This window comes from Antechinus flavipes, chromosome 4 (genome assembly GCF_016432865.1).
Source record: "Antechinus flavipes isolate AdamAnt ecotype Samford, QLD, Australia chromosome 4, AdamAnt_v2, whole genome shotgun sequence".
In the NCBI taxonomy this organism is placed as follows: domain Eukaryota; kingdom Metazoa; phylum Chordata; class Mammalia; order Dasyuromorphia; family Dasyuridae; genus Antechinus; species Antechinus flavipes.
Genome location: NC_067401.1, coordinates 23,397,258 through 23,419,903, shown reverse-complemented (window position 1 = coordinate 23,419,903; position 22,646 = coordinate 23,397,258). Strand labels below are relative to the sequence as shown.

Here is a 22,646-nt window from a genome sequence, read left to right as displayed (position 1 = left end):
ATCCAGCACACAGCAGAGTCCTGCCTATGACAGATGAACCATTAAAGCAACATAGTAAAAATGAATGAGACAATTCTGGTCCCCCCTTGCAGAGACGGCAGATGAGAGGGTTGAGTTGCTGGGCCCACCCCCAGTTCCCCCCTGCTGCGGCCTTGACTGGTCTGGCCCTTCCTGATCTCCCCCATCCTGTCTTCTACGCACACCCGTGCTCTGCATAGACTCAAGGCAGCCACAGGGACTCGGGAAGCTGGAACTTTGCTTGGCTAGACAAGCAATATATTAGCTGGTTTTATGCTGTTTCTGTTTTATTCTTGGTTTCAAAGAATGGATGGTTGAGAAAGGAAGGTGGAATATAGAAATCAAAATGATATAAAAACAAAGTATCAAGAATTTTAAAAAATCAGTTAATACATTTTATACACACCCAGGAATGAGCTCTACTATTTTACATCCAACAATTAAGAGGGCACAGCCCCGCTCCCAACAACCCCAAGCCCAACCCACCACAGGACGGACAAATACACTTTTGTAAGACCACATACTAAGGCAATTGGATTTTTGTCAGAATAACCTAAATAGAAAGGTTTAAGTTAAAAGCTGATAAGGAATGAGTTAAAGTCAATCTGTATAAAGTTATGAGAAAGACTATAATTTGACTAATACACAGCATTACTTTTCTAAACGCATACTAAATATCCATCAACTCTCGCTCAACACAGGAAAATCTTGGAGAGAGAAGATACAAACTAAGCATCTACTTGCAACAAAAGCTTTTATGCTTTAGGGCTTGCACTAGAACAGAAAAGCGGTGACAGAAGGAGAATTCATCTAAATTGAGAAACCTTCATGCCCCCTTTGTGTCTAGATTTAGACAGAATGAAGTCACGGGAGAGGTCAAACGCTGTAAAAGCGAGCACTACTCTAGGACACAATGAAGAAACGAGCAGGGTCTACACCAGCTATGACATGAGACACGAAGCCAGGCAGGACAATAATCGATTGGGTAAAAAGGACCGCAGCTTTAATCATAGGCCTCAGTGCAATTAAAAAAAAAAATAAATACTGTAATCCATTTTAGAACCTTACATTTGGATAGGGGCCAATAATTTCAGTTTTAGGGACAGGTTTACTGCAACAGTAAGAAAAACAATTATTCTTTGGGAAATTTTTTGGCAGCTGGGAAGAACAACCACCACTAGCCACACGTTGCGGTTCTTTCTGTAGGACCTTCGTGATTCCACTGCTTATAGTGGAAATCTGAGATTCCACTCAACCTTTCAGAGAAGACATCCCAGCGCGCATGATCTCATCAACCAGGAGAATATTGGTGGCAATCACAGTGCTGGAAGGAGATTGGAGGCTTATTAAAATCAACGAAAATCAATTTTCATTTCTTGGTACCCAGAATTTCTAAAATTTGCCTAAGGATACAATGATCTAATCCAATTTCTGCTGTTTTTTCTAGTAACTTTACTTTAAATTTGATTAAAAAATCTTCTCACAAACATGTCATTTGGAGAATAATTACATAGAAGATATAATAGATGTTTCCTTTAAATATTAAAAAAAAAAAAACTTTCCCCTCACCCACCTCTCTTCCATGGACTCGATTATTCATTCAGACCTTCCCCACTTACCAAGAGTGAAGCAGCTGCTTCTTGACACAATAGTTATCCCAGATGCCAGCTTCAGCTGCAACAATGGGCTCACCTGCAAAGGAAACACACAGATAGCCTCAACTAGGTTGTTGCCTTCCCTGAGGGCCACAGAAGAAATGTCCTTCTGGTAACAAGGAATACTTCCGGCGTAATGACGGCTACCTCTTGGGTCTCAAAAATGTTTACTCATGTACCTAAAGCTCATTCTTAAGCTGGAGGCTGTTTAACTTGTTTTGGCAAACATTTTTGACAAGGAAATTTCAATATGATTGGTTTCCTTTGTAATCCTCTTTTATGCATTTTTAAATATTGTTTGAAAAAATGACAACTTTACCAAAAATCTTCACTGCTATTAAATTACTCAACAATGTACATTTTGAAATTAAGAGTAAAATAAACTGTCCAATATTCATTGTTTGGAGAAGGGCCTCCTGTTACCCATGAGCACCACTTGAGTGACGCTGAGAAGCCAATGAAAAGACGGTCCTACATGGGCACAATTCTCTTACCTGTCTTTAAATCAACACCAACAAGTTGTCCTGATTCTGCATGTTCAGCTTGTATCTTAACTAGTGTTTCTTGAAGGTCAAAACCAGAGTTCTGAGCAAGAACCTTCAAAAACAAAATAAACACATTTAATCTTTCTAAACACAAAAGGTCCCACTGGTAAATGAGAGTGAGAAAATGAGTTTTTGTTACATTTGTCCTGAAGCAAAATGGAATATGTACGAGATCCTACACCTCAAAGTAGTTAAGATCTCCAGGCAGTTAGGGGGCACACTAGATAGAAGTATCTGGAGGCAGATCTGAATTCAAATCCCACCTCAGACACTTACTCAGCAAGTCTCTTGTCTGCTTCCTCATGGGTGAAATGAGGATAATAAGAATATTTACCTCCCAAGGTTGTGGCGAGGATAAAATATTTCATAAAGTGCTTTGCGAACCCGAAAGCACTCTATGAAAGGCAGTTATTATTTCAGGTCATTTAATAGAACATCCTCCCTCACAGATGAGGAAAACAGTACCAAGAGCCAGCCTTAAAGCCAGGAAGCTCCTGATTCTGACACACATAAATCAATCATCAATTTACACAGGGAGAAAATTCTCCCTGAAAACTACCCACCCCAATGGGGCCACAGGTTCAAGCACAAAACAAAACAAAACCTTTTTCTGCCTCCACTAACAGGCTTAGAACACAAATGTAGCCAGCAAAGCCACCTGAGACGGAGGCTTCCAGTCTGAGCCTGGCTGAGGGTGGGGGCTACACTGAGGATTCCTAGGTGTGACAGGAGTAGTTTGTTATGGGTCACACTGTGAACTGGGCAAGCAATATCTGACACAAAGAAGTATTTTAATTTTCATCAAATCCTCACTGCAAGACTTGTCTGAATATAGGGTTTGCCCTGAGAAAAAACACGTGGTAGGAGCTCCTTAGGATACCCAGTCAGCCTGGTGGACATTGGCCACCACTTTACAGACAAATCACATTAGACCCGAACTAGGCTCAAGCATATGGAAGGGTTTCTAAAGATTAATGTTATAAACAAACCATCAGTGGAACTCCCACACACCTTGGGAATAATAAGCAGCGCATCAGCAAAAGCTTGGACTCCAAGACGGGCTCTTCCCTTAACGTTGGGCTTATGTTTAATGAGAGCTTCAGCGATGGCAACTTCCACTGCGCCAGCCCCAGGTACCACACAGCCTGGCAAGGGGACAAAAAACACAAGGTGAGATAAAGGACAGAGAGGTACAAACAAGCCATGTGTTCACTAGAGTGTGCACTGTTGTTCTGGAGGAACCTCAGAACAGCCTTACAGACTGTGGGGACCCACACTCTGCGCCCCTGGAAGAAATGGGGCCGCCATGTCTGTTGTCAGACCGCTTGCTTTGAGTGCTATGACCTTGGGTTGTTTTTCCCATTTCTCACGCTATTGTCCCCAAATCAGGGCAGGCACCTGTGATCCCCTTCCGTAATGGCATGCCAATGACAATCCTCGGCATCCCATCAAGACGTTTCAGAGGAGAACGTGCTTTCGCATGGTGTCTGGCTGTGTTGACTACTGACAAAGAGAACACAGTATTCGTCCATGCACTTGAAGGGTAAAAGAATTAATTGAGTTTACCATATACCATCCATTCATCAGCCCATTGGCTTGCTTGGAGATGGCAAACTAAACGTGGCGTGAATGTCAAAGGGAGGAATACCACCATGGGGAGGCGTGAGAAACACCTGTGAATTGATGCCAAGTGGAGTCAGCAGAACCAGGAAAGCACGATGATAATGGTGACCCAGGACAGAATTGGAACTTGTGGCCACATCCCAAAGGAACAACATGAGAGCATATTCCCCAGCCCCCAGCCTTTGTGGATCCACTGCTCTTGTGGAATTGCCTTTCTGCCCCCTGAGGGAGTGAAGATCTAATGGGAAATCAGAGCGACACAAAAGCTGCCTGTGGCGAAGCTCACCATCTTCAATGGCATTCTTGACCGCTCGCAGGCCATCTCTCACTGCATCCTTGATCTGAGTGATCGTGTGCTTATTGGGTCCCTTAATCAACAAGGTGACAGATCGAGGGTTGACACACTTCTCGATGAAGGTGAATTTCTCTTCTCCCTACAACATTTAGCATGTCAGAAAATAGCAGAAAGGCAGCACCAGTAAAACTCTAAGGCACCAGAGCAAGCTCCTGTTTTCAAAGCAGGTCGAGGTAAATGCCTGAATGACGCTTAGTCTGGCCCTCAGATTATGACGTGTTTATATGTCTGGTCATGAATACACAGTGGCCGCATATTAGGTTATCTGCTCTTACCAGTGTCGTCTTTTCAGAATATATTTAAGCAGCAATTAAAATTAGAGTCAAGGTTATTATGCAGTAGGCAGCTGTTGTCCAGAATAAACTGAATTTAACTTGGTGTCAGCTGCCATTTAGAAGAAAGAGCTATTCTAGTGCTGTTTGCAAAAAATGCAAGAGGCCACAATTCCTAAAGATGTGGCAGCTGCACTTTGCCTGAAGGACCCCAAATAGTGAATTTTCTAAAACTGTGCTGGCCGAATGGGAGCGTGATATGAGAAGTAAAATACTACACACAAAGGGAGACAATGGCTTAGCCTCCTCTTCTCACCATAAATTACTTCTGAAATTGTCCGACGGCCACATTCCTAGTCTGTCAAACGCTAGGTCTAACATATACCTGTATTTTCAGAAATAAGCATTTTTAGTTCAAGAGATACCTTTTATCTTCACTAATCAAATGTTCATTCTATTATTTATTTATTTATTGGTTTATTTTAGACAGTATAACAGATGGCGTCCAACCTCAAATTTAACCTGAGATTTGACCAGTCCCTACAGGTTAGGGAACAGAAGAAAGCCACTGAAATTAGATGAAATGACTGTTCAAGTATTTCCTCACCAATATCAATATAATCACACGTCTGATCTGTACAACAGAAAGTTTTGTGAAATTTCAGATGCAAAAACAAAACCTGAAATAATCAGCAATTTAAAAATATTACTTACCCAAAGAGATATACTTACTAGTGTGTATTCATAGACAAGTCCTGCATGTCCCAAACAGTCAGGATTTAAGTCATCTAGAGAATTCATAGCCATTCCACCACATGCAAGAGTCAACCTGAATTAAATAAGGAAAATTTACTTTATAAATTCCATGGCAAGAGTATTTTACTCCCCTCCATACCCAATTCATTAGCATAATTAATTTTGGGGAAGCTTTCGTCTGTATTAGGACTGTAATTTTTAATTTTCAGAATGCCTCCAATTCCACCCTTGGAGAGGAACTGTATAGATAAGAATTGTAAAAACAGTTCTCGCAGTTCAGTAAGGGTATTATAATCATTACATAGAGGAATCAGCATCCTTTTAGTCCTTTCACTCCCAGATCCAATAGAGTCAATTATGCCTTCTTGCCAAGTATTTTGTCTTTAGGCTATACAGACAAAAAAATTTGGAAAAGCTGTAGATAAAAAAAACATTTCTTACTTTCTGTAAAATCTACATTTTACAGGCATGTAGGCATGCAGTTAAGGATGGTTCATTCAATTCCAAGTCCTGAAGCTGCACCAGGTGCAAGGATACACAAAGCCTCAGGAAGGGAGGGGCTGTAGGGTTGTATCAAATCCCAATCATACATAATAAAAGTAAATTCAGATTGACTCGGCCAATCTGCCCCAACTTACCTCTCCATATTTCTTCTTTTTGCTCTGCGGAGAGCTACTATGCCTTCTTTTGCAAGAGCATCTAAAGAAAATGGGTCAATTCCCTGCAATGATTAAGAAAAAATTCTTAAAATAGGTTGACCTATGTAGATAATTGACATCCACAGCATTCAAGTTTTGTTCTCACCTTTTGATTAATAACAACAAATCCTTTGTCTGAATCACCACACACTTTTCTTTTCAGTTCTACTATTTTCTTTACTCTATCTTCAATGAATTTCCTTTCTGCTTTTACTAGTTTCTCTCTTTCCTCAGCACTTTTGTAAAAAAATCCAGAATTCACTTCTCTAAAAAATACAAGAATTAAAATTATTTTTAAAAAAAAAAGCAAAAAAATGAAATTCACATATTCAGTTTCTGAAAATGCCAATTCCATAGGACCACAAATTCAGGGTTGCCAGATAGCTTCTTAGCATTCATTAACTGTGACCTCTTTATGAAGGTAACCTCAACTTACGTTTTTTCATATTCTAGTGATACATTGCACGTAAGAATGTAAGCATCTTCTAGTCTTTTCTTCATATCAGGATGGCGGGCACCATGGTCCAGAACCAGCCCTCTGATCAACCTATTAAAATAAGCATTTACTTATATAAGTATCTTATAGTCTATCAAGCAATAAAATAGAAGAAAGCATATTCAAATGACAAAATTTTAAATTTGATCTGATCCCATGTACTAAAAGCAGCTGCAATTTTTTTTTTTTTTTTTTGCAATTGGGGTTAAGTGATTTACCCAGAATCACACAGCTAGGAAGTGTTAAGTGTCTGAGGTTAAATTTGAACTCAGGTCCTCCTGACTTCAGGGTGGTGCTCTATCCACTGCACTACTTAGTTAAGTGTCCCTGCAGCTAGATTTTAACAAGCCCCCCAAAGGGAGAGGAATGAACATTATGATTGCACCTCCCCCACAGGTGCCATTCTTCTTTTGATCTACTAATGAACTGGGTTTTATGCCAGGTTTTCCCCACAATAACTTTGGCAAAGGCTTGCTCCTTTATACCATTATTCCCACAATGCTGATAGTGAGCTCAGCATATTATATACAAATTTAGTTCTTGAAAAATCATGCCAATTAACACCACATTAGCAAAACTTGAATAGTATGTAACATATAAGATTCAGTTATGCAATATACCTATCTCATTATTCACCCAAAGATGTTATCAAAAAAGAGGCAAAAATACGCTTCATGGAATATCTGTTCTGAAAATTTCCCTTCAAAATTACCTTTAACTTTTCAACTAGTCTAAAACTTCAGGAGTTAAATTATAATAATCAGCATATAAAATTTAAATTTTAAAATCTTTTAAGACAATAAAATGCCTGTCAACATTACTAACAACTTTTAACTCACGATGTGTCAGTTTCTGATTTATGCTTCATCTCCATGATTTCTACCATGAAAAGATCAACAGGTTCACCTGGTCTTCTGACAGCCAAAATCGAGTCCACTACTGCCTGCAATAGAAGGGGAACACAAAGATAAAACAAAGCAGGTGCCTACATTTTAACTCAGTTCCAACTTTTCCCTTTCCTTTAAGATCATCTATCACCAACTACGTTTAGTGGTACATTTAGATCATCCAATCACCACCACACTACAGCTTCAATGTAGTAATCACACTTTAGAAAATTCTTAATTTCTATTGTAAAATATCCATGTCAAAGCTTTCATCACAGATCTTTTATTATGCTAGGTCTATAACAATCACTTCAGTACACCACTAGACCAATTTTTATGCACACAGATCAAATTAAACTGCAAAAGAAATCTATATTTGTGTATATATCTACAAAGCTCCAACTGCTAGCAAGAAGACAAGAAGTTTAAAGAGAACTCTAATACCACACACAGAATGGTACATAGGACACTGCCAGAAGGATCAAATGAATGCTTTGCATTATTTTCAGTTTTACTGAACCATCTCGAGTAGTTCTTGTTTTTACTGGCAAATTACAGACAGCAGTGGTGAAGCACTAAGTTCACTAGTCCTAAAGACCCACTCTGATTTTCAATTTTCTAAATTATAAAATGATTTCTGCTCTTTCATGTAGTTTTTGCATAGCTCCAATGAGCTAATTTGTGATCTAATGTGAGAATCCGGGTACTCCATACGCCACCTACCTCTGTCAGCACGTCGGCCAGGTCAGCATTGACTTTGGTGCGCAGGGATGTTCGAGCCACATCCATGAGGATTTCTCTATCAATTTCTTTGCTTATTTTGATTTGATCCAAGACTTCAAGGGCTTTTGTCTTGGCAGCTTCAAACCCTTCCGTTATGATTCTAGGGTGCAGACCCTGGTAACAACAACCGTAAAGCCAACCATTAGCCTCAGTAGGAGTTAAGTCTGGCTGTTACAGCAAAGCTTTTACCATTTTTATATAGAGTGTGGCTTTCTAGTTATTGCTAAATCTTAGAAATGTGCTGCCCTTCTGAATACATATGAAAGGATAAACAATCCTTCCAATGCAGAGGAAAAGAGCAGAGGTTATTCTAGCACAGACTAGAAGCCAAGGGAACTACAAAGCACGCTTGGGTGTTCTCTGTGCAAATAGTAAAAAATAAGGGATACCCTCAGCCTCCCAATTTTGCTGATTCTTTGGTTAAGCATCTTTTTATAAGTTATCTGGAATTCCATTGACATTTAGTAGTCATTTAGAAGGCAATCTCCTTTTTTGTAAATAAAATTTAAGAAATCTATGGCACAGAAAGAATCTCAGGCTAGTGCTTAGAGTCTTCTAGGACAAGAAATCCTATTTTCCTCCTTTTTTACTAAATTGGTTAAATGTACAAGAGATTTGGATTGGTCTCAATAGAAACAATGTGGGCAAAACAAAAGCCCTGATCCACTCCCTACTTTGCTGATTCTTTTCCTTTTGCAATCCAGTTAAAGATAATCCTCAAAATCCTTTCATTGGATTTTAAAAAATTAAAAGATATTAATTTTTCTTTAGTCATATAAGGGGCAAATCACTATTAGCCCCTTAACACCTGCCAAGAGTGAACACATAAAACATTTCCTATTCAGAAGAAAATACCACAGGAATGTGACAGTCATGTGTACTTCAGAGATGTAGAGATCCGCCTGCTTCAGCAACTCCCCAATGATGAGAACATTGGAAGTGGTGCCATCACCAGTAATATCATCCTGGGCTGTAGCTACTTTTGCAATCAAGGAGGCTGTTGGGTGTTGAATTTGCTAAAAAGAGAAAATGGAAATGATACAATTAAGATTTGAAATAAAAGAATAAATTCTGAGGAACTAAACAAAAGCCACTTGTAATCATTTCTACCAAATAAGAAAAACAACCCCCGCCCCAAAAAAACATTCTGCATTAAAACCTTTGAAGAACTGTCCTCATACAGATAAAATGATATGGGACTAAGAATCTCAAAAGCGAATAACTCCCTATCAATAGTTGATTGCTACCTTGGATATCAATCAACATAGAAACAAGTCGAATCCTGTTATAGTAAACTTATTGCTAAATCTTAGAAATGTGCTGCCCCGGGGGCAGCTAGGTGGCGCAGTGGATAGAGCACCAGCCCTGAAGTCCAGAGGACCTGAGTTCAAATCTGATCTCAGACACTGTCTAGCTGTGTGACCCTGGGCAAGTCACTTAACCCCAATTGCCTAAAAAAAAAAAAAAAAAAAAAAAAAAAAAAAAAAAAAAAAAAAAAAAAAAAAAGAAATGTGCTGCCCTTCTGAATACATATGAAAGGATAAACAATCCTTCCGATGCAGAGGAAAAGAGCAGAGGTTATTCTAGCACAGACTAGAAGCCAAGGGAACTACAAAGCACGCTTGGGTGTTCTCTGTGCAAATAGTAAAAAATAAGGGATACCCTCAGCCTCCCAATTTTGCTGACTCTTTGGTTAAGCATCTTTTTATAAGTTATCTAGACGGTTTAAATATTTTCTGTTATTTTAATATTACTGAATGGGCTTTGGCTAAGTCATATCTTTGGTAAATGGATTTCCCTTTTCCAGGGAATCTGACCATCTGAGTTCCGTCTCTGCGTGTGAATTACCAACTCTACATCAGTTCATGATAACAGGTAGGACACATGGACGCCTTTGGGGGCCACCCCTCCCACTCCCGGGATATTCCTCACCATCTCGTGTAACAGCACGTTGCCATCCTTGGTGAGCTTGATGTCTCCGGCGCCAGAAACAAGCCTGGGGTAAGAGAGACCAGACCCATGCGTCAGAGCCCCCCAGGGGCGGTCCCCCGGTGAGCCGGAACCCACTCGCACACGAATTCGGGGATTTAGAGGGGAGGGTCTGGGAGCCCCGGCCTCGTCCGATCTTTAAGCCACAACCCGCTGCACAACAGAGGACGGCCACTTCCCCTGTAACGAGGCCGAGAGCGGACAAGAGCCGGGGATCGTTCGTCCACGTGAGCCCGGGAGAGCCGGAAGGCTCGGACCGGATGTTGGGCCTGGTGGACGGCGGCCGCCGAGGCCCCTCCCGGCCCCTCCCCTCCCCCACCCTCACCCGGCGCGTGCTCCCGTCCCCAGGGCCTCACATTTTCATGGTGCCCTTGGGCCCCAGATTGGTCCTCAGCACATCCTGCAGCCCTCGGGCCGCGCTGATGTTCACGGCCAGCGCCGCCTGGGCCCGGGCCACCTCGGCTTTGGGATTCAGCGCCTTCACGGCCGACATGGCTGGGGAGCGGTGGCAGCAGAGCTGGAGGCGGGCGCAAGAGAAGCAAGTCCTAAGGTATTCAGTCAGCCGCAGCCCCAAAGCGCGTTCTGCAAAGCCCCGCGAGACGAGACGAGACGAGACGAGACCCAGCCCCTTCTAGAAACCTCCAGCGCCCTCCCGGGCCGCCTCTCCACGCCTCTCGCCATTGGGCCGCGGAGCTGCTCATCATCTTTAGCCCCGCCTTCTATACTGCGGCTGCCAATCCCCCTCCGGCTCCGCCTCCCTGCGTACGCCGTTGACGTATGGACGAGATAATTCCCATGGCAACGAGAGATCTCTTCCTGTCTCGCTGATTCGGGTCCGGGGAGCGCAAAGCTTGTCGGACCTAGGCCCTACCGGGGCAGGGCGAGAATGGACTCAGGACTTCCTCAGAAGTTCCAGAACACTGCTCACAGTCCCATGAAACCCCGTGTCCAGAGATAAATCTCAGACCCCCTTTCTATAAAAATGTGCTAAAGCATTCACGTGGTGCCGTGAGTGCCCTGAGGACTGACGTGAAAAAACCTCAGTAACCATGAGTAAACACACAGGAAGAAACCGAAATCGAATTGTAATTAAACCGTAAACTTCATTAGGCACAGGGAGATCCCGCTGGGAAAATTCCCCCAACAACCCAGACTAGCGCCCTCCCCGCAACTTAGCTTTACGTTAGCCCTGAGAAGTTGGGCTAATCATCTAGCAAACCGCACATTTAAAGAGCTTTAAGCAGCCAGTAGCGTCAGAGGCAGCATTTGAACTCAGAGCTCCTTGACTTCTCACCCGGCCTTTATCCACGTCACCAAGATGCCTCTCTGTGATTATTCCATTATTAGCAATTTTAAGGCACAAAACAGGTTAACCTTAACAAACATAAAAACATTCTTTCTGCTTCCATGCCCCCATTTGATCTTTTTCTTTGTATTTTTATTTTGTGGCTATTTTTTACAATTAGAGTTGAACAAACCACAAAGCACAACAGAGTGATTGATTATCAGCTCATTTTTCCCATGTTTGCTTGGACTTTTTTATATTTATCATTTCTCAGGTGTACTTAATTACATTCCTATACCACAATTTTTTCTGCCTTTACAGTTATTGACTATTACAAATAAGACCGTCGGGACTACTTTTATACACATATTTATGCTCCCTTTCAATAACAGCCTTATGACTGTGGTTCTCAATTTTTTTACTCTTGAGAACCCTTTAAAAATTATTGAGAACTCCAAAGGAGCTTTTAACTGTAAGAGAGCTATAAACATTTTCTGTGTTAGGAACCAAAGCTGATAAAAAGTTTTAAATATTTATTAATTTAATAGTAAATCTGTTACCTGATAAAGTATTAGTTGTGGTTGTTTTGTCCTTCTCAAAGACAATCATAACTTCAGGGAGATATGAAATGCGAGTGAATGTAAGTGAGGGAGGGCTGTCTGAGGTCACCAGTCTCACTTTCCCCTCCAGAGATATCTGGGTCCAGTGACCAGATATAAATCAGGATACCTGGAGATGGCCCCGGGTGCAGTGCGAGACCCTGGCCTTTTTAGGGTAAAGTCTCTAACACCCATTTGACTGAGGTAACACCCATTCAGTGATTAAGGCTAGATAAGAAAGAAATGAGGAAAAGAATACACGGTCCAAAAAAAAAAATTCAGTTTGATTGACATGATAATGTAAATAACATTTTAAATGAACAAAATAACTTTATTTTCCAAAACAAAATTTAATAAGAGTGGCACTGTTGTACACATTTTATAAATCTCTAATGTCTGATTTACTAGAAGTCAACTGGATTCTCCTATCTGTTTCTGCATTCAATCAACTGAGAAATGTTTGACTAAATAAAAGTATGTGAAAACTTCTAACAGATAGGTAGCTGGAAAAGGGAAGGGCATTTTAATAGACACATCTTAGTATTATTCTGAAAATGGTTTTGACCTTGTAGACTCCCTAAAAGAATCACAATGAACCCCAGGACTCCCTGATCTCTACTTTGGGATAGAAACTAAGTGGAAGAATTACTGGGTCCAACAGGAACAATTTTATAGCTTTCTTGTGCATTGACATATTTCTTTCCAAAAAGATGGCACCGACTCAATTTTAGGGCAAATGGGTGCTCTTTCATCAGTTCTTTATACGTTCCACAAATCTGTTCATTTTTGCATTTCAGTAAAACTGACAACAATAGCCTTTATTAATTATTTCTATAATGCAAAACATATTCGAGTAATTAGAAAAGGTAGCAAATGTATTTTGCCAATATTGGTAACAAATATACTATTTAACATATTAGAATCTAACATACTTTTCAAAGAATTTTAAATAAAGGTTCCATTAGTAATGTAAGAAATTGATGTGCTGGGGCTGGGGACATCTAGGTGGCATTCATTTCCAGGACCTAAAACTCAGGAAATATATTAGCAGTCTTGGAATATGTTAGAAAATGAGCATGTTTTGAATTTGAAATAATTCCTCAATTCTCATAACATTTGATATTCAATCCATGTTCACAATCATCATTTGATTTGATACTCATAACCCTATGAGGTAGATAGGACATTGTCTCATTTCATTTTTAAAGCTGAAGTCACTGATTAAGTAAAGACATAATTAGTTTTGGTCTCTTGATTTCTACTGATTGTTTTTTCTTCTACATCAAAAGATCAATTAAAAAGAAATAGGGAAGGGGCATCTAGATGGCGCAGTGTATAGTTAGTGGTCCTGGAGTCAGGAAGATCTGAGTTTTATGACCCTTGGTAAGCCGCTTAACCCCAATTGCCTGGACAAAAGAAACAAACAAAAAATAAACCAAAGGGAAAAAAGGTGGTTGAGAAGATGCAGAAAGCTCCTTTAAAATTCTAGGTTTAACCAAGCCTTAGTTACTGAATAATAGTTGCTTCAGTCAAACTGAGACCTGTTAAAGGCCTTAGCCAAGGTCTCCCCCTGTATCCCGGGCCATTTCCAGTCTTCCTATCTATATCTGGCCACTGGACCCAGATGGCTCTGGAGGAGGAGCTTGGTGACTTGCACAGCCCTAATCCCTCACTGACATCTAATTCATTTGCATGTCATAGCATCATCTCTCTGATGCCATAGTTGTCTTGGAGAACGAAGAATAAACAATAATAATGTTTAACTTATCATCACATACATTGGCAGAGTTGTATAAGATTCAAGTTTTCATTTTCAATTATTCTGAGGAATTATAAAAACCCTCTTGTTTGAAGATTTATTAATGGTTAAATCTATGTTTAATGGGGGGAAATTTATAGGTTGGATGAATTTTAACAATATTTCAAGGAGTGAAAAATTCTAATTTGGTCATCAACTTTGGATATATTCTAAAATTAGTTACATGGGTTTGAAGAATAGATTCAAACTCTGCATCCTATGAACAGACAGTTTTCAGACAGCTACAGTCAAATGGAAAAATGTCCTAAATCACTATTGATTAGAGAAATGCAAATTAAATGCCATCTCACACCTATCAGATATGAGGATAGGAAAATGATAAATGTTGGAGAGGAGATGGGAAAATTGGAACACTAACACATTGTTGGTGGAGTGGTAAACTGATCCCACCATTTGGGGAGCAATTTGGAACTATGCCCAAAGGGCTATAAATTGTGCCTTCTCTTTGATCCAGCAATACCACTACTAGGTCTGTACCCCAAAAAGATCATAAAAGGGAAAAGGCCCCACATGTGCAAAATTTGTTTATAGTAGCTCTTTTTGTTGTGGTAAAGAAATGGAAATTGAGGGGCTTTTCATCAATTGGGGAAAGGCTGAACAAGTCGTGGTACATAAATGAAATGGAACCCTATTGTTCTATAAGAAATGATGAGCAAGCAGATTTCAGAAAAACCTGGAAAGATTTACATGAACTGATGCTGAGTGAGTGAACAGAACAAGGAGATTATCCAGTGTAACATTGTGTGATTAACTATGAAAGACAGCTCTTCTCAACAACACAATGATTCAAGACAGTAATTCATGACATAAGTCTTTAGACTTAGGAGTCTATCCATATCCAGAATGGAGTCTGAATGCAGATTGAAGCACACTATTTTCACTTGTTTTTGGGGTTTTTTTCTTGTGGTTTTCCCTTTTGGTTCTGATTCTTCTTTTACAACATGACTAATATAAAAATATATTTAATATAATTGTGCATATACCTATATCAGATTGCTTGCCATCTTGAAGAAGGGAAATGGGAAAGAGGGAGAAACAAAATGGAAATCATTATCCTGTGAAAATAAATGTTGAAAACTAAAAATAAATAATAAAACTTAAAAAAACAAATAAATAATATAAATAATTTTTAAAAAGCTAAACAACAACAACAACAACAACAACAAAAACTGCATCCTCTCAATCCCACACTTAGCCTTAAAGTGAAAAGTCAAATAATGTGGAAAAGAAGACAGACTTCATATAGTCATCCAGAAAGATAAAAGAGAAGGCTGATTAAGCTGAGAAGACAGAATAAATAGAAATAATGTAGGGAAAGGGAAATCATGGGAGGCTCAGAGATCATTCTGGCCCCTTGCCCTTAAGAAAGTAAGATACCATAATATATTTTATAGCTAGGCAAAGAAGACATAAGAAAAGTTAAATCACTTACCCTAGATGTCATGGAAACAACCAAAACTCAGATTTTCTGCCTCCTGGTACAATGTTTCTTCTAAGACATATCACTCCATTCCTGCTGGAGTCCAGCTCCTGTAGTGAGATGAAGGATGTGACAACACTGGGGCTAGGCGGAAAAGTCCTGTTTATGGACTCTTTGAAGTTTATTGATCAGAGAGACAAATATATATACTTCAAATGCTCATAGGTTTGATACAAAGTACACTCTTTTAAAATTCCTATAGCCTAACAAAATTCTACTATGATGTAAATGATTAAACACCTTAAGCCCCTGATCTTGGTTACTTAGACAGAGATGTAAATGTTGAGATACCATCAAAGTAAAGTTTATTATACCATTATCTTAAAAATCTTTCTCCCAAATACTTTTAGTCTCCTTGTGAACATTCTTTCCTGTCCTAAATTCAAAGGTTTAGCTTTTAATCCAAAGAGTAATGTTTTGCGTAAATCACTAAATTATTAATTTATTATGTTGACAAATAGTCTCTGCTATTTCAATAGGGGAGTTTTGGTGAGCCAAGTTACTGTAAGATTCAAAACCTGGAATGGAGTCTTACCTCCTGGCCTTCTACACATTCTAAATATATATATATATATATATATATATATATATATATATATATATATATATATATATATATATATTTACATTTATATTATATATTATATATAATAAATATATAAAGTGTCAATATTTGGGCCCCAATCTATGACTTTTGTCCAAAAATTAGCAAAAATGTTTGAAATGTGAGCAATTCTAAATCCTAAGAAACATGGATTATCTTTAATTCTTTAAATTGTCTGTGAGTCCTGAGGTTGATGCTTTACCTACAGTGTGATTCAGGAGGACTTTTTGGTCCTGAGAGGCTCAGATGGACCACAATTTACTGGCTGTATTTTTTCATTCTCAACAATCATCACATGATACAAAATGAATTTTTTTAGCATAAGCTCATTGCAGATATTAGAAAATAATTCTAAAAACATGACCTCTTGACAGTGGATCAACAGCATTATCATTTTAATAATAATAGAATCTTTAATTTTGAAGCCATCTTAGGGTAATTACCTGAAATATGGATCTCCTAATATGCCATGATAGTGGTAAAAATGAGCTCAGTAATAATTAAGAATTTCAGGTTTGGGAAAGGTTCTCTTTTTTGATGAGATCTGGCCCCTAACTTTCATCCATTTTCCTTAGATCTATGCTCCAGAACAGAAATATTAAATAAGTGATCTGCCCTTCATTTTCTCCTTGAGAGCCCAAACCATGTAGTTGGGGAAGATGCAATTTGGGAAATAGTCAACAAAATAAATGAAAATACAATAACATGTAAGTAGCGTGGCACTTTTCAACAGCAAGATGATTCAGGTCAGTTCTAATGATCTTGGGATCAAGAGAGCTATTTGCACCTAGAGAGAGGATTGTGGCTCACAGCAAAATATTTTCACTTTTTTATTATTGTTTACTTGCTTTTCGTCTTCTTTCTTAGTTTTTCCTTTTTGATCTGATTTTTCTTGTGCAGCATAATAATTGTGGAAATATATATATAGAAGAATAGCACATGTTTAATATATATTGGATTACTTGCTGTTTAGGGGAGGGAGTAAGGGAGAAGAGAGTGAGAAAAAATTTTGGAACACAAGGTTTTGCAAGAGTGAATGTTGAAAACGATCTATGCATATGTTTGAAAAGAAAAACCTTTTTTTTTTTTAAAAAAAAGAATGATCTCTAGGCTGAAATTATGTTATTAAACTTGACTATCTATTTGATTCTGCTTGTAGTTCCAGACTGGGCTGTTTTTATAGACCAAAGTGAGAGTTCCTTATGACTAAAACAATTAAGTAATATACAGGGCATTTAGAATGTTAGTACTAATAAGTACTTTTTTATATAATAGGTATTTTGGCCTATCATTCATTAGTTTGTAAAAGCTATTCATAACTTGTCTTCCGAACGATTGATCCAGTCTATCCAATTTATTGAGGGCTTCCTTCTAGATTTCTTGATTCTGCCTGGATGGATGCCAATGGAACAACTCTGGTTATCCATTAGTTACTGCTCATTCTTAACTGATAACTAGCCTACCATCTTTTCAGAAAACATTTCCTTGATGATATCTTTTGTGCAGTTTCTTCCTTGAATATTTTCATGCATAATAATACTGTAGTCTAATCATGCTCTATCTGTTCTTCTTTCGGCAACCTTCAACTTGAATTTTAAGCGACTGCATTGGTCCCTGCAGTCGGATGGTATCATCAGAGGAATAATGGCATTTTACAAAAATGGGTTTTTGTTTTAAGAACTTGAATTCATCAAAAGCATCTGGCAGTTTCCCAAATGGCCCACTCTCCTTGTGCTATTTCATCTCTGGTTTAGTTCAAGATGAAATGAGAGATAATTTTATTCATCACCCTCCTGATCCTGAGGCATAAATCAGGGAGAGAAGTGCTCATCAAGGGTATTTGTCATTGTCACAGAGTCCAGGGAGCAGAGTTCAAGAAGAAAAAGAATTTCATCTACATGGGAAGGTCCTTTAAGTGGTCTTTATTATATAGAACAAGTCCTACACACCTTATAAAGGAAAGTTGTAATCGCTTTAAAGTGTTCCAAGTGGATACAGAAAATACCAGTTATCTAGATTGTGACAGGTGGTTGGATAGACTCCTGAAGCTGTTTCATCATCATAGATGAACATTATACATATGTAAAGAACAGATCCCGTAGTTGAATGTGATTGATTTGCTCCTAAGAAATTCTATGTCAAAGGATATGAACAGACAATTTTCAGAGGATGAAATTGAAACTATTACCACTCATATGAAAGAGTGTTCCAAATCATTATTGATCAGAGAAATGCAAATTAAGACAACTCTGAGATACCACTACACACCTGTCAGATTGGCTAAGATGACAGGAAAAAATAAAGATGAATGTTGGAGGGGATGCGGGAAAACTGGGACACTAATGCATTGTTGGTGGAGTTGTGAACGAATCCAACCATTCTGGAGAGCAATTTGGAGCTAAGCCCAACGGGCTATCAAACTGTGCATCCCCTTTGACCCAACAGTGTTTCTATTGGGCTTATATCCCAAAGAAATACTAAAGAAGGGAAAGGGACCTGTATGTGCCAAAATGTTTGTAGCAGCCCTGTTTGTAGTGGCTAGAAACAGGAAAATGAATGGTTGCCCATCCATTGGAGAATGGCTGGGTAAATTGTGGTATATGAATGTTATGGAATATTATTGTTCTGTAAGGAATGACCAGCAGGATGAATACAGAGAGGACTGGCGAGACTTACATGAACTGATGCTGAGCGAAATGAGCAGAACCAGGAGATCATTATACACTTCGACAACAATATTGTATGAGGACATATTTTGATGGAAGTGGATTTCTTTGACAAAGAGACCTAACTGAGTTTCAATTGATAAATGACGGACAAAAACAGCTACACCCAAAGAAAGAACACTGGGAAACGAATGTGAACTATCTGCATTTTTGTTTTTCTTCCCAGGTTATTTATACCTTCTGAATCCAATTCTCCCTGTGCAACAAGAGAACTGTTCAGTTCTGCAAACATATATTGTATCTAGGATATACTGCAACATATCCAACATATAAAGGACTGCTTGCCATCTAGGGGAGAGGGTGGAGGGAGGGAGGGGAAAAAAATTGGAACAGAAACGAGTGCAAAGGATAATGTTGTAAAAAAAAAATTACCCTGGCATGGATTCTGTCAATATAAAGTAATTATTAAATAAAAATTTAAAAAAAAAGAAATTCTATGTAAATTGTATTTCTGCAAGTTAAAATTTAAGTCAAATGAAATAAATTTAGTATGTTTAAATTATTCTACTATTCTATTCTCTTTTCTAATAAAGATTTTTTTTTGTCACATTTAGAATTACTTTCTGAAGTCTTGATTTTCAAAAAAACTCACATTTTAGTTCCTTAAAAGTCTTTAAAGAGGGTATAGTTTGCTCCTAAGGTAGAGGCTGAACCCTTCAGAGTATACCTACTATACCAGTTTTGCTTTCAGAACAAGTCACAAAGGCATTGTTCTGCTACATTAACTTAATTTTGATATATATAGCACCTTAGTGTTCCACAGTTATAAACCAAGGAATTGACATTATATACAACACTTGCTTTACAGAATGTAAAGGCACCTTTAGCCAAACTAAAATTTGGTAAATTTCTTTGACTTATATTTTTAATATTATGTTTATTCTGGGAATTTTAGTGGCCAGTTGCTGCTAGTATAGATCTCTAGTGTTGTATCACTACATACATGTATTGCTCCATGTGTGGTCTTCCCTTCAGACCAGTCTTAACCAGACTTAGACCATCTCAGGCACTAGTTGGTGACTGACCGTGGGACAACAGAGCAGAATCGAAAGCCATAGTTTTCTCATTTCTCCAACTGCAGCTCTCCATTCACAATCTGGAGGAACCCATCCTTAGTACCATGAGCAGGCGTCTTCCTAGAGCACATGGAGGACCACCTGGGGCCTCCACTGGCAGGAAGGCTATCACAGTCATTAGGAACAACTGAAGAGCTTCTTCCTCACAATATCTCCTGTGCTACAAGCTCTGTCTGAACAGCTTTTACAACTTCTTTCCACAGCAGGTGCTGGATGGATGGATGACCCCACACAAACTTACTGACCAACAAATTAATGATAGTTCATGGGAAAATTGTTGTTTCCAGAAGTCCATCTTTACCATGTCAGTCACTTATTAAATATCTGGGAACTATGAATAATGATACAATAGAACACTTTTCTATTCATTCATATTTGTTGAATTTTAAAAATATCTGTAATTTCCCCAAATAAATCCTTAGACTCACCATGGTTTCAATATGCCACAGAACATTTGGTACCAACTAACATGCTCTTCCTATAGGAATCCTTGTGAATGAGTTTATTAAAACATAAATGGCTTCAAATTTACTTAGTTTTTTGCTGTCCTCTAACTGTTATCTCAGGTGACTTGGGGGGTTTTTCTGGGAAGGGCTGTGTGAATGGACAAACTCTCCCAAGAGAGGGACCCAAGTCCTCTGCTGATCTCTCTTTGCTTAACTCTGGATTTCTTTTGTATATCTGTTGAAAGTAGCATGGGATCTCTAAGGCTTTGCCCCAGAGTATTGACCTGGTTGGATGCCAACCTCCCTGCCCTCCTCTTCCTTCTCCCCCAGGGGCAAATTACCTCTTTTACTCCCTAAGATTTCTAAGTTCACCAATTTACAGTCGGAACTCCCGTTAACAAACATTTCTCCAGCCAAGATCTCTTGGTTTTACATTCCTTCCATGGCTGGTGTTGAGGAGAATTCAGTTTTCTCCAGAACACACCACATCTCTTGATACTCCCTCCAAGACTGCTCCTTCTCTCACTACTACCCCTGGCACAGGAGTTAGAGCAGTAAATGGCATATTTTGGTCACTCCCAAAGACACATTCAGATCCTTTTTCTGCCTCTATTACTCATTCCCTCTCTCCTCTAAAGTTCTCTCCATGCTGTTCAGATCCCTGTTGATGTTACCAGGAACCCCCAAATCATTCTCCCTGAATAGTAGGTTCAGTAAATGGGCCATCGTCTATTTCTCTGCCCCAATGAACGTTGCCTTTTAATGAATGAATGAATAAACAAATGAAAAACTTATTAAGTTCAATTTCTTGTTTTTAAAAATAAGAGGGTTGCACAAAATGACTTCTAAGGGTCCTTGCAGGTTACATTATAACAGGGAGACATCCCCCAAAAGGAAATGACTCCTACTTTGGCATAGAAAGTAGACTATGTCTCTAACCACCCTCAATCATGTACGTATTTAGACAATACTCCTACTCAAAGGAATTTGCCAGTTATGCTTGTTTTCCAGCCTCTTTCCTGGCTTAAATCCTAGATTTATATCTATATTCAAACCATCCTAGAACTCCGTGACTCAGTCACTCATTCTCACTGATGGGTCAATGGATTACCAATCAGGGCAATAAGATTCCTTACCTCAATCAATAATAATAACAGTTCACATTAATGCAGAGCTTTAAAGTTTGCAAAATACTTCTCATATATTATCTCTTTTGACTCATAATCCTGTGATATAGATGCTATTTTTGTCATCACCATTTTACACAAAACATAGCTCAGGAGAGTTAAACAATTCGCTTGGGGTAACACAGCTAGAAAGGGTCAGTGGCAGGATTTAAACCAAGTCTTGATGATTCCAACATTCAGTGCTGTATTCACTTGGTAAAACTGTTTCATCCTCAATATCTAAGAAATCAGCCATCTCACTGTAGTGTCTATGGCAAACCCAGACTTTCTGCAGAGATATATAGTCAAAGACTTCATCCTTTACAATATGTAAGGAATTGAAAAACATGCTGATTTCATGGAAGGAGTATGAGATCTCAGTTCAAATCCTGACTGTGTCATTTATTATTTCTAGATCTGATCTTTTAAGAACCTTAAGTTTACCATAAATCTTGGTCTATCCTCTCCCTCAGTTAAAAATTGGAATTGATGCAGAGTGAAACAAGCAGAACCAGAAATATATTATAAACAGTAACAGCAATATTGTGTGATGATCAATCATGAAAGACTTGATTTTTCTCAGCGGTTTAGTGATCCGAGGCAATCCCAATAAACTTTATGATAGAAAATGCCATCTGCATCCAGAAACTATGGAGATTGAATATAAATCAGCGGGTGCTAGGTTTTCTTTATTTTTAGTTTTTTTTTTCTCTCGTGGTTTTTCCCTTTTGTTCTGATTTTTCTCTCCCAACATGATTTATAAAGAAATGTGTATTTAAAAAGTTAATATGATACTTTAACATATATGACATGTATTGGTCAACTTGCCATCTGGGGGAGAAGGTGGGGGGAAGGAGGGGAAACATTGTAACAAAAGCTTTTGCAATTGTCAATGCTAAAAAATTACCTATGCATATATCTTGTAAATAAAAAGCTATAATAATAATAATAAAAAGTTAATATGAGGGGCGGCTAGATGGTGCAATGATATATGCAGTGGATAATGCAGTAGATAGTACCAGCCCTGAAGTCAGGAGGATCTGAGTTCAAATGTGAAGCTCCTTGAAAGCAGGAACGGTCTTGCTTTTCTCCTAAACTTAGCAATTGTACCTGGCGTACAGTAGGCGCCTAATAAATGCTTATTGATTTGATCTACCTTGCAGGTTGTTGGGAGGATCAAATAAGAAAACACCTGTAGAAGTCCTTTGCACATTTTAAAGGGCCATTTAAATGCTAGCTGTTATTTCCCTATAATTTCCTGAATGCTTTCGCCAATGTCTTCTCTCAAAGGAGTTCATGGCAGTGTCTGTGACAATACTTCCCTTTTTTGGTTTTCTTTTCTCGAAAACGTGGGGATTCCACCCAGTG

The 22,646-nt window shown here is 38.7% G+C and overlaps 1 protein-coding gene and 3 non-coding genes across 4 annotated transcripts; all 4 read right to left on the bottom strand.

Annotated features, from left to right (window-relative positions):
* Positions 1 to 999: 999 nt before the first annotated feature.
* Positions 1,000 to 10,665, bottom strand: CCT6A (chaperonin containing TCP1 subunit 6A). Its single transcript, XM_051992021.1, has 14 exons — positions 10,434 to 10,665; positions 10,021 to 10,084; positions 8,970 to 9,104; positions 8,029 to 8,202; positions 7,258 to 7,361; positions 6,359 to 6,469; positions 6,029 to 6,188; positions 5,863 to 5,945; positions 5,201 to 5,297; positions 4,128 to 4,275; positions 3,230 to 3,363; positions 2,168 to 2,270; positions 1,638 to 1,710; positions 1,000 to 1,342 (listed from the first exon to the last, which is right to left on the bottom strand). The coding sequence occupies exons 1-14, from the start codon at positions 10,568 to 10,570 to the stop codon at positions 1,270 to 1,272; spliced, it is 1,596 nt and encodes a 531-aa protein (XP_051847981.1). The 5' UTR covers positions 10,571 to 10,665; the 3' UTR covers positions 1,000 to 1,269.
* On the bottom strand, positions 3,615 to 3,752 carry LOC127563634 (small nucleolar RNA SNORA15). Its single transcript, XR_007954074.1, has one exon. It is a non-coding gene; the product is annotated as a small nucleolar RNA SNORA15 (small nucleolar RNA).
* On the bottom strand, positions 8,323 to 8,456 carry LOC127563639 (small nucleolar RNA SNORA22). Its single transcript, XR_007954079.1, has one exon. It is a non-coding gene; the product is annotated as a small nucleolar RNA SNORA22 (small nucleolar RNA).
* Positions 9,596 to 9,729, bottom strand: LOC127563640 (small nucleolar RNA SNORA22). Its single transcript, XR_007954080.1, has one exon. It is a non-coding gene; the product is annotated as a small nucleolar RNA SNORA22 (small nucleolar RNA).
* Positions 10,666 to 22,646: the final 11,981 nt, after the last annotated feature.